The sequence below is a fragment of the Anopheles moucheti genome, chromosome 3 (genome assembly GCF_943734755.1).
Source record: "Anopheles moucheti chromosome 3, idAnoMoucSN_F20_07, whole genome shotgun sequence".
NCBI classification, from domain to species: Eukaryota; Metazoa; Arthropoda; class Insecta; order Diptera; family Culicidae; genus Anopheles; species Anopheles moucheti.
Window position 1 is genome coordinate 37,065,887 of NC_069141.1, and position 12,458 is coordinate 37,078,344.

General features: G+C 42.0%; 1 protein-coding gene across 1 annotated transcript in view; it reads right to left on the minus strand.

Annotated features, from left to right (window-relative positions):
* LOC128305658 (solute carrier family 66 member 2) overlaps positions 1 to 12,458 on the minus strand; it is a 22,068-nt gene continuing 9,610 nt past the window's right edge. Inside the window, exons 2-6 of the mRNA XM_053043224.1 lie at positions 10,072 to 10,208; positions 8,382 to 8,633; positions 434 to 598; positions 205 to 359; positions 1 to 118 (exon numbers count right to left, since the gene is read on the minus strand). Of these exons, the coding sequence (XP_052899184.1) occupies positions 35 to 118; positions 205 to 359; positions 434 to 598; positions 8,382 to 8,633; positions 10,072 to 10,208 (793 nt within the window). The 3' untranslated portion in view covers positions 1 to 34. The remainder of the gene's footprint in view (positions 119 to 204; positions 360 to 433; positions 599 to 8,381; positions 8,634 to 10,071; positions 10,209 to 12,458) is intronic.

Consider the following 12,458-nt stretch of genomic DNA (forward strand, 5'->3'; position numbering starts at 1 on the left):
TGCCTTGAATAGTTATATTTTGGGGGGCAAACTGCTAATCGCCACGATGCGCATTACGTGGTGCGGGATTCTTACGATAAATGTAGACCTGTAGCAATATAGCGAGATCTAAGCTGACCTGTAATGGAAATAAAATAAAAAACCATGTCAATCTTTTGTCCATTAAATTTAATTCTTTTGGCCATTTGTTTTGCGACCGCTTACCTGCAGCGTACCGCAGATCCAGAATTGTGTGGGTGCATGTCTTAAAATAAAGTAACCAGTCTTAAACATATCACCAGCAGTCCACATGATCACCATGCAGATGCTCATCCCATGGGTAGATTTATTTTTATAGTTCCTTACAAACTGTGGAAGGCCTGCAAGGATATGTTAAAATTAATTAAAATCATTTTAATTATGCACAACTTTTTTCACTCATTGCAACACTCACCTAACATTGCCTCGGTAAAGACGGCTAGGAAGCCGATTGTCTCCATGAACCAGGTAACGGAAAGCATCAGATACGTGATGACAGCACCGACCGCCCATACGACGAGCATAAAATCGAGGTACGACTGGAAATCCGTCCACTGCCAGAAGTAACGCGAATCGAAGTCTGTTCCATCCATGGGTGAAGGTAGCAAAATCAATGAAATCGTAAAGCAAAAGATTCAATATTTAAGTTTAGCTTTTTTTTAATAAATGAAACATGATTTTATGCAAAAAATAGCATAAGTAATGTTACACTTAAACCTTTAAATGACATCTTGCTGATGAGAAACAGAGGACAAAGGACTCATGGATTAGGTCGCTGTGACAATGGGGATGGAACGTATATGTTATGATCGTAGCAACGAATAAGATATTACGAAACAAACGCAATACTAAGTAATACATTTAACATGATGAAAGACATACACACGCACACAGTCGCTGGCCGACAGTTACTAATGTCGGGGGTCTTCTAGAATGAACAGGGAGATGGCGCAAAACATGCAAACTAGCATCGTAAAATTCCTTTCGCGCCAAACACGCGCAATCTTTTACTACTGCGCGCCGACAAATGAAGCTAATTTTTAATCACAGCGCAGGCACGTCAACGCAGGGACTGATTATTTTCGCCCTTTTCTCTTATATTCATTTGCAGATATAGAAAAAAAAGCACAACGTAACGTCACAACTCCCTCACGCAATATACGGGCGTTTTGCTGCAAAATGGGATTATTTTTCTATGACTAGTGCTTCTTTATTCGCTCGAGAATATACAAGAACCATCATAACGTGGCTGCCATCGTGATAGATCGTAAGTAGAGACCGTAGAGACTGAAAATGTAGGTGTGGTAGTAACGCACATTATTACTATTTACTTTATGAATGTCAAAACGAATGAATGATAGTAAGGAAAACCCACATCAGGCACGTGTTTCGATGCCTAATCGTGCGGTTAGTATTGCTGAGGGTGGTTCGGTGGTTTCCGTCAGTGGTACTCGTGTCTGACTTCACACGAGATTACCGGTACAAAATACCACCAGAACTACGTACCAAGGAATGATTATGTATTTTCGAGTTAAATATAAATACAGCACACGTTAAGTCTTCTGCAATCGAAGTACTACAACCTTAAGAGGTTAATTGTTAATTGTTAATTGTTAATTTATTTATTCAATGAGCCTCATATGGCCCCTTTGAAGCTTGGGTTTAATAGTACATTTAACACGTAGTTGGTCGCACAGAACGAATACAATTTAAGAATAATAAACGCGACATGTCAGGTTCAAAACGATCACAAACAGCGTTAAACTCTCGGCACATGGACAATAACGGATCAGAGGAACCAAAACGACTATGACGTTCCTCCACGTCAAGTAATAGTCTGGCACGGAGCGACCTCGCCGGAACGTAGATGTTGAGCCTGGATAGTAGTGCCGGCGAGTCGATACGATGGTCAAGTAGCCCTGTGACAAATAATCTCTGCGCGTTACAGTTTCGCTGTTTCAGCGACTCCAGGCCCAGTAACGCGCAGCGTCCATTGTAGTCGACTTGGACGCTCCAGGAACGCAGAGCAAACCGCGTATACTTGCGCTGGACGGACTCCAGACGGGCCAGAGGACGCGCAGCCGTAGGCCACCACACCACAGATGCATACTCCATCACCGAACGTACTAAGGAACAATAGAGCGCCTTAGTACAGACCGGATCAGTGATGTCGCGCGCTAACTTCTTCAGCAGGCCAATTTGCTGGTTGCCCTTAGTGACAACATGCTCAAGCTGGTCCTGGAAGCTCAACTTAGCATCAAGGAGCACTCCAAGGTCCCTGACACAGCTTTGGCGCACAAGGGCAGAACCATTAATGGTGTATTCAAATAACAGCGGGCTGCGTTTTCTAGCGAACGTTATTATAGCACACTTGTCGGCGCAAAGCTCTAGGCCATTCGTGGAACACCAGGACTGGAACACGCTCAGAGCCGTCTGAAGAAGCGAATGGTCTGCTTGGGTGCGGATAGGGGAAAACAGCTTCGCATCATCGGCATACAGCAAGTGACTGCCTGGTGGAAGCACCCGCGACACGTCGTTGATGTAGATGACAAAGAGCAGCGGACCAAGGTTGCTCCCTTGAGGTACTCCGGAAGTAGCGTTGATGCATCGCGATGTATTGGTTCCCATTTTTACTTGGTATGATCGGCCGCAAAGGTAAGACCGCATCCAGGCCAGCATTTTAGCATGAAGACCAAGGACTTCAAGCTTAGCGAGAAGAATTGAATGTGGCACGCTGTCAAAAGCTGCTTTGATATCCGTATATACGGCATCAACCTGAAGGCCGGCATCAATGGTCCTGTGGCAGAGGCTAACGAACTCCAAGAGGTTAGTGGTGGTTGAGCGTTTGGGGACAAATCCATGTTGAGCCTCACTAATGTAGTTCGAGGCGGTAGCGAGAAGCGGTTCATACATTAAGAGCTCAAATACCTTGGCGCAGGCACAAAGCGATGTAATGCCACGATAATTGGATGCGTTGGATTTATCACCCTTTTTGTAAATAGGGACCATCCACGAGTTTTTCCAGCAGGCAGGATAAACACCTAGTCGCAACGATTCACAAAAAATCGCAGCCAAAATGGGTGCGACAGCGGTGGCGCAGCGTTTCAACATAGATGGCGGGATCCCGTCAGGTCCAGGAGTAAATGAAGGTTTAAGCCGGTCAATCGCCCTCAAGACCAACGACGCATCAATCGACGGAAGATTGGGGACCATTGCATCCATTGGGATGTTAGACAGGGCGTCTGCAGTCTGCTTCTGGTCCGCGTCATCAGGATGGAAGGAAGCGGCAAAGCGCGTGGCGAAAATGTCGCAAACTTCGGTAGGCGTGTTGCCATAGCGCCCATTGTAGCTGACGCTGCCGGGAAAACCAGAAGATTTCCGTTTGGAGTTGATAAAACTCCAAAGAGCGCGGGGGTTCCGGCGAAGGTGTTTATTTATTCTTTGCAGAATAATGAAGATAGGATAGTCTCCCAACCTCATAGAAATAAATTATCTCGATGAAATATTAGATATGAAGTATAGCCTTGTAAGATAATAGCGGAACATCTCGGAAGTTAATAAAAAAGGATAATCGAATTTGCGTGCGTGGAAATCGTCTGGATGGAAATTGATACTTGGTATTGGCACACCACGTCGCTCAGAAATTCGATGAAGTAGTTTAAAATAACAAGCAATAAATTGAAATGGAAATGGCACTAATCCCACAGATTGCAAAATTTATGTTTTAAGATCGTAAAGGCAGAGAAGTCCTATGTTGGAATTGATTCCAATATTGCACTGCTAATGTTTTATGACCCTTTAATAGTTTTTTAAAATGTTCTTCAATCCTTTCGTGGAAAGATGATGAGACCAATAAGGATATTGCAACAAATATGTGATTGCCATTCCCATCACACAATATTAATTCGCTTGATTGGTTAAAGATACTCATCTGGTGGTCTAAAATAAATGAAAAAAATGCCTATAAATTCCAATTTAATCGAAACTGATTGCAAGATCACATAAAATTACATTCCAAGTGAAAGGATCACACTACTCACGAACCCCGGTTGGGGAACTCCCAGTCCAGTCTGATAAGGCATAGAGATACGTACAGCTCTCAAATATAGCACGAAATGGAATTGACCTTTTATAGCCTCTTCCCCAGAAGTAGGACGGTCGAGCCAAACCCAAATCCAACGCTATTAATTTTATCAAGCTGTCAATATGTGTTACGCCGGTAAGAAAGTGAAAAGCATTAGGGAGATACACCGACCGTTCTATCTGTCTGCTGATTTTACCTTCCTATTTTCAGCTCATCATTAGCCCCGAGCTTTGACTTGTGATTTTGACCGTCCCACCTTCCATTCAACTTCACAGCCACGGTGACATCATTAAACGAATGCTTGATTGATGACGGCGAGGTAACATGCGTCTGCCTTTATTTGTTCTATCGATGGCATTTGGGGTGATGTTGGAAATAAAAATATTCATTCCACCAACGGGTCCCGATTTGTGGCCATCGCCACACAAACTTCTAGCCAATTCAATAAAACTAATGAGGTTTACAGTTAAAGCACACACCACCAATGCTGTAAGCGTGAGAAAAGCGCTACTTCCTGTTTTATGTCAGCGATCGGAACTGATTGACGTGATTGGTGGAAAATGCGCTATAAACAGTGGGAAAGAGAAAAATAATAACGTACCACCGAAATGGCGAAACATCGTTACCACGCGTTAAGCAACACGTCCACAACCCACGATGGGAGACTTTGATTGAAGCTTTGAATAATGCTGAAAGTTCTACGCTTGCCCTGCAGTCAGCCCGGTTCTTAGCGTGGATGCTTCTAAACAGCGTTATGGGCAAGGATTAGCAACAAAACCATAGCATAATGATTTAGTTGGCCGCGCCCATAAACAAAGGCACACAACAACACATTCGTGATGATTTCTTGTGCCAACAAAGTGATTCCTTCCTTGTTTAGGATTTATGCTTTTCTTCGCGGGCGAAGCGATTTAAGCACAATTTGTTGTCTTACAACGATTGGATCGAAATTTCCAGTCGGAACCAACGGGACCACTGAACACCACCAAAAAGACCAAGCGAAAACAAGGTGCTATAAGGAAACTTTCACGACCTTTACCGAACCCGCATTGTGCTGGGCGAAGTTGATAGCTTTTTTAAGGTTACCACATCCGGTTTCATTATTCGGGACATATTGTTCCGGGCCTGTCCTCTGACTCCTGTGCTCAGAAAGGATGTATGGGTTTCGATTACGCTCGCTTGCTGCAATGATCGATGATTCCTTCATCGTCATGTGGGCGCGCGTGTGCTGTTGTATATTGATCTTGATTTTATTGAGAAAAAGTGACCTTTACTGCCAATTCAAAGGACACGTAAGGGTGTAACCGATTAATAAAATGGGGTTTTTTTATAACACAAAGGATATGTTTTCGCTTTCTTCATTTGATGCCCAAAAGTGCTTAACATAAACCGAATATGTGAAGTAAAAATATACAATAACTTAAGAACCAATTAACAAAATGGTTCAATAACACTACGATTCCATACAATGTCCCACCAGTCAATAGTTAAAGAGTCCTTTTTACATCATTCTATTAGGGGAAAAAACGACATAGCAATTGTACTTTACTCATCTATTCTATTAATAACTGTATGGAAAACGCTTTTCCTATTCTATAGCGAATGTATAGCGGTGTCAGCCTTTGTGCACTGCGCTTCAACGAGTTACGAAACGTTCAAAATAAAGTCACCCTTCCCATGGAATATGTATATGGATAGCCCTATTCAAATATTGTTGCTTTCGAACTGCTTTACGTTGTCCGACTCAACAGCGACCGCGAATGAGAAAAAGACGACAAAACGCCATAGAAGAGCGCCCTTTTGGCTGTTAATACAAAAGAAACTGTTGATAGTCGCTTAGTGCTGTAAAGGAGCTTTCTTTTCGGGCTTCCCTTTAGAGCCGGCTGACTGTGGAATAGGTGAAGTTGCCTCAAACAGCACACAGCAAACTTTTTACACTGCAAAGCTTTTACACTATTCTGTGGAAAACATTATAACTTTTTTTTTGCAGTGAAATGGCGTTGCTTTCCTGAGATCGTAAATTTATTCAATCATTCCACCCGGCTGGGCAACGCTTGCTGAAACATTTCAATGTTCGTAGCTTAGCCAATCCTGTGGCAAACGAGCTAGTATCATAGAGTACACAACGCCATACGCCATACAATAACAGCTGGTGATTATTCCGTAGCTGGCAGGGATATTTACCACAGGAATCCTTCCCCGAGTTGTGTATCCACAGTAAGCGGAACGAAAATACAACAGCTAAACATTACCACCGACAATGCAAAGCAAGCATTAGGTACATAACTCTTTAAAATTTATGCGAAAACCACATGGATCAACAAGGACGGGGACAGTTTCGCGCTAGAGCATTTGATACAAAAAAAAAATGACTTGTCCTACCCTAAAATGTCACGAAAAGCTCAGCGCGGTTGGACACCTGACTGTGGCGCGATTTCGCACACGTGGTGAGCATGATGGGACCGAGGAAGTTTTGGTCACATTTACAAAGTCTCCATTTGCATTCGTTATATATTTCAATATCCACCCTACAATGTTGTGGCGCAAAGCATACATTCACCTTGGACGTCGGCCAACATTCGTTGAAAAGGACATGATGTACAGGGAACCTCAACAACTATTGGAATATTCCATGTCGTAATGGTCTTTAAAGGGTATATGCATTCATGTGCAGCAATAAATATCATCCAGGGAGACGAAACCGTACCCGTGAAAAGTTCATCGTGACCTTCAACTAAATCAAGGCTCTGGATTGCTCCAGACGGGAGAACCTGGGTGAGGTTAAGCTTTTACCAACACTTTACTAAACAGTGGATAGGGCGTAATTAGCTAATCAAAGCTGGGGTATTGCAAACAACTAACTGAGGAAAATTACTGCCAGGAAACAATTCGCTATCTGACCGCTATTCCTCACTTAAGAAACAGTTAAGAAACATGAAACGAACATTAATCAACAGCTAGTAGAGCTAATGCGTTCACAACTGGCTCCTGAAACTTGTGCGATTTTGCCATCTAGGCATTAAGTTACCAGACTAAAACTTCATCGTATATGTTTAGCGAGAGACGCACATACGCGTGTCTGTGACGTCAGTATATTTAGTGATTTTTTTTTGCTGTTGGAAAAACTCGACGGAACTTACCCGTCCGTTTGCCTTACGGATGTTAGAACTAGAAGTTACTCCTATTATTCTTCTATCAAAAACAGCCCAAGGCAGTACTACGACCACGGTTGGGAATTAATATTCTCACTGTACACGCAACGCGAAAATGCGTCACACAACGCTAGAATCCCGAGGGAGAAGGGAGAAGGGTCCATTCGTTACATCCACCTACTGCTCCTCCCATTCCCAAGGTCCTTCGCTAAGAATAGAGACCTACCGAAAGGACCTTTAATAATGTTAGTAAAGCCCTTGGGAATCGCCGAAACACTTAAATTAGTGAAAAGGACACGATAAGGAAAAATACTTTTTCGAGTCCTTCCTTCGAGTTCACAACTATTGACGATTCGGAAATGTGAAGTCGTTCACTGGAAGCACCCCTGATAGAAAGGTGGTCTTAGGGAAAGCAAGTAAGCGCAGCTGATTGGAAATCTTTGTAAAGCATTGGTCTAATGGTGGCAAGCTAATCGAAAAGTGCTTCAGTCTATGTCAAAAGGCGGTCCAATGGTCCTTACAATATTGAAGGACGCTTAGAAATGTATGCTCTGAAATAAAAGTTTCGTGTACGTTCGTTCCCTTTTGGGGAATCGTAGCTGCGTCAGCTGTTTTTAAGCGAAACTACACAACGTGAAAAATATCGACCTTAAATTCATAAACTTATGTGAGTTCCATACAACCTGGTTTCAAGTCTTTCGAGAACAGGCATACAATTAATGAAGTTTGTATGATATTAACATATTTTGTCTTGGATATTATTTCTATTAACTTAGTTTAGATATTACTTTTAATTATATGATTTACAGCATAAAAGCTGGAATTTGAAATATCGGTCAAACAGACAAACAACGCATTAGACAAACATTTAATGTCAACATAAAACATTGATGATAAGATTGTGTTCTCCCACACGCTCGAAGGATGAGGTTAACATGTAACATGAATCATATGTTATTCCTTATCTACTTTGGTACGTTAGTAATGAAGTAGGTTTTCGTGTGCAGCTTCTTAGCACTACATACAATCGGAGGTTGGGTATGGATGATGTGTGCGAAATTTACACATCGAATGAGTGGAGTACGTGTACAACAACATCAATGCCTATGGTTCTTCCCCGGACGTACCCAGGATATAGTGACGAGATCGCGATTTCTTCAGCGTTCGTGACTGCCCACCAACGTCCGACGGTTGCGTTACCAGGGCCGATCCGATACCGATGCTGGTGGTGTTGTTGAGATTGGCCGTGACCGTTGTCGAGGTCGTTGCATTGGCACCGGCGGCCGTCGCAGTGAGATTGGTGCTCGATGATCTGCGAATGTTAATTACACCACCTTCACCACTCTTGCCGACCACCTCGCTAATGACCCCATCCGTTCCTGTTGACAGAGTGGTTGATACCGTGGTGGTTTTTTTGTTTTTGCAATAGAAAAAGTATATCATCGTTTTTGAGAACTCGTAAAGCACTCTCAGGAATTATCGAAGCATTTGCCGTTACGGAAGGGACATTCTACAAGCCCTAGTAAAGCACGGATTGAGGGTGGAGTGAGCAATTGAGTGCAGCACCATTACAGGATGTGTTGGGGAGCTCAAGTCAAGTGCTTTTGGGGTAATGCTACGAACGGCTGAAATGTGAACTAATGATATTCTGACTGTAGCGGATTCCCTAACAAGGCACGGGGGCAGATCATCCAGCTGACAGAAGAGGAAAGCTAAACAAAATGCTGATTGATGAGATTTTGCTCAAGTTAGCAAAAGCATGGGCTAGATAAATATGTGGCGTGGGTTCACGGATATTATGCACGATGTCTGCTTTCATATCTTCAAGTACCATTCTTGCTCAAGGTTCTTCCACTTGAGGGTGGCTGATAACGCTCCTAGCCATGCATATTATTTTATAAGCTTTTGCAGCAAAATTTATCCACCCAGACATGAATATTTTATACATTAATTGTGTGAAAGCTATTCCAAATATAAAAAAATACTCAAGATTCCATCATATTTTTTGCCACAAAATTGTTTGGTAAAATCTTTCGCGAATTCCCTCAAAGGAGAGCTACATCTGCACCAGTTGCAACTTTGAAATGGAAGCACTACTAACCTCATTCAATCCACTAGCATAACAGACATACCGTACTAAGCGCAAGACGCTAGAACTGATTGGGAAAAATGCTAAAAAATGAATTCGTTTCCCACAAGGACAATCTAGTCCAAATCAACAACAAACACATTGAACCCCCTCTGGAATACGTTTAACCTTGTACGAAAGCGTCGTGCAGCTAGCAAAGCAGTGCAAAATTATGCTGGTTGATGCAAATGCGAAATGCTACTTTCTACTGTGACCTGTAACAGGAGTTAGTCTCACGGGGTAGAGTGTTTGCAAGCTTCGATTGAAAACCGTTTCTGTCAAGCTGTTCGGGGGGAAAAAAAACTAAACCAAAGAAATGGAGAACGTTTCCAGCGCACAACCACACCGCCGTGTGTGTGTGCTTTGTTGCCCGCTCTAACAAGGTATTCCACCGGAACCAGACGACGGCGACTAAGCTCCTGCTCATCAGGGATCTGGGGGTAGTCTTTCATACCGGTACCGCTTTCGAGCACCGCTGCGTGTAATGCGGTACACGATAGCGCCGCCGCTGAAGCGAAAAACCACCTTGGGATAAAGCTGGGGCCACTGCTGCTGCGGCCCCATCCGTAGCAGAATAGCGGAAGGAGTCGGAGAAATATTAGGAAAGGGAAGCATTGCCTGCGTTCGACGCTGCCCTTGCAGCGATGCAGAAGGTGCGCGATGCATTGTGTTAGCGCTGCACTACTGACCTGAAAAGACACGCTCCCGCATACGCATGATCGCATTGTTCCGGCGCACCTTCACGCACAGGTGTATCATCAGGAACATGGTTATGTTCATCACCACACTCTGCACCAGCAGTGGAAGCTCGTAGCGGCTGGAAAACCTGCGGAAAGAAAGAAGGAACCGGTAAAATAAACATAATTAATTATCAATCAAAGATTTTGCGATACCATGCCGGTATAGAGTTACAGTTTTCAAAACGCTTTTGATGCTTTATGAAATGCTGCTTCGGGATTAATAATTCTTTCGTGTTTGGGACGCTTTATCTTGAGACGATACTGCAGACAGAGAGATTAATTAATCATATTTTTTACATTCAGTCCCTTTGCTTGTAATCTCAACGTAAATTCATCGGTACAAATTGCCCGACTTTGCTTGGACAATCTACCCACAGCTCAATTTCGATTAGCTTGAAAACCGAGCTTTAAATTTAAGTTCAAATTAAACGAAATAAATTAACCGCAAATAACTCGGCCAAATGTTTTAATCCAAAGCTCAATCGAAATATTTTAGGATACGTGACATGAGAAGAAAATGTGTGATATCTTCTTGCAAAAAATACCTTTACCTCTCGATTGATTTGCTGTTTGTTTGACAGTTCCTTATTCATTGACTATAATTTTGGTTAAATCTACTCAAATAAAAAATACATTGACTCCTAATCCTATGTAATTTTATATAGAAAGGAAATGAAATAAATAATTCCAACAGGTACATCGAGAACAATAATCAAATTTCTGATATAACAAAAACTTGTATGAAACACATTGTAAACTTGATACACTTAACATAAAGTCAGGTAAATAGAAGACAAATCCATCTACTATCTTGCATCACTAGAATCGTAATGGATGATGTAGAACTTCAATTTCCAAAATGACACATGGAAAGTGTGCTACTCAACTTACTTGGCATGAACATACAAAATGCATTACGTTACGTTGACTAGTGGAAAATGCATTGCACCGGCAGCACTGCTACCTCACTGCTATCACAACTAATTTCACTCGAATGCATCGAGTCAGTTTCACACCGTACAACATTCGCCTGCGAACACGGTCACACGGTCGTACATACGAGATCTGTCTCTCAAAATATTCTGACGGCCGCTTCAAGAACGCTTGTAACCGAAACATAGTACAAATGTAATGACTTTCGTGTTTTAGCTATAGCAGAAGATTGGCACAAGCCTGCACTAGAGTTCATACGTTTATGATTTGCAGATGTTTTATTTTTTTTTTTTATTTTAGGTCATAGTTTATTTTTAGCTCATGAAAGATAGATAAAAAGACAAGCAACAAAATCTAGAACCATCAACCGGCCTGCTGGCCCCTGGCACGGCAAGGAAAAATGCACTGTAAAGTGGAAGTCAAACACCGAAAACACTTCATACATTTTGCACATACTTTTGCTTCCGATTCCGTGTTTCAGCATCGCCGGTGCGGTTTTCTTAGTGACACTCTTTACTTCTCGCACGGCATGGTTACGGGGGCCAGGTACGTTAGACAGGCAACCATATGATGGTTGACACCGGCAAAGACTCACCCGCTCCGTGATATTTTCGCCACGGTGAACTATGAGTTTTAACCTTGCTTTCCTTGGATGGTCGCTTCATTCCATACAGTGGATTTTTAGCTCAGTTATTTATATCGATTTTCCACCGTCCACAGCACGGCATACAATCGTTGAGGGTTTTTAATGGGTCTCAAGAAATAATTCGACCAGCACTGTTCTATTTCAGCAAAAATGTCACTACATTTACTGTTTGTGTATTTAAACATCAGTGACCTAGTGAATATTATGACCTAGTGCTAATTGTGAAGAAAAAAAATCACAATTAGAATATTTATAATTTAAGTGGCATTATAATTTAATTTATTTATAATCGTCAACACTCCCTCTTCAGTTATAGTTCCCATGGAATGGTTCTCATGTTTGTGATCCAAAAGGAATGCGTAGGTAAACAATCTACAGGCTTCCCTTAGCTTCACCTTTGTTGGATCGATGATGCCAAACTCGTTGCCCGTACACATATTTTGCTTACATTTTTGAAAAATAGCTCATAGAAGTTTGGATTTTTTATTAAGATGCTGTGTACAGAAAACCATAATTTCAATGACCTTAAAAGATCGTGAAAGTTAGATACTGTGACTGTTAAATACACATATAATTTATGTTAATAAATGGAATATATGTTTGTTTCAGATTGGGTAAGCTACTACACAACAAAAAATACAAAAAAGATTTTAATATGAAATGGTGAAATGACGTAAAACGATATATCATAATAACAAAAACGTCACTCGGAAACAGTGACTAACTTATAGCCAATCGGCTGAAAGAAATACCAAAT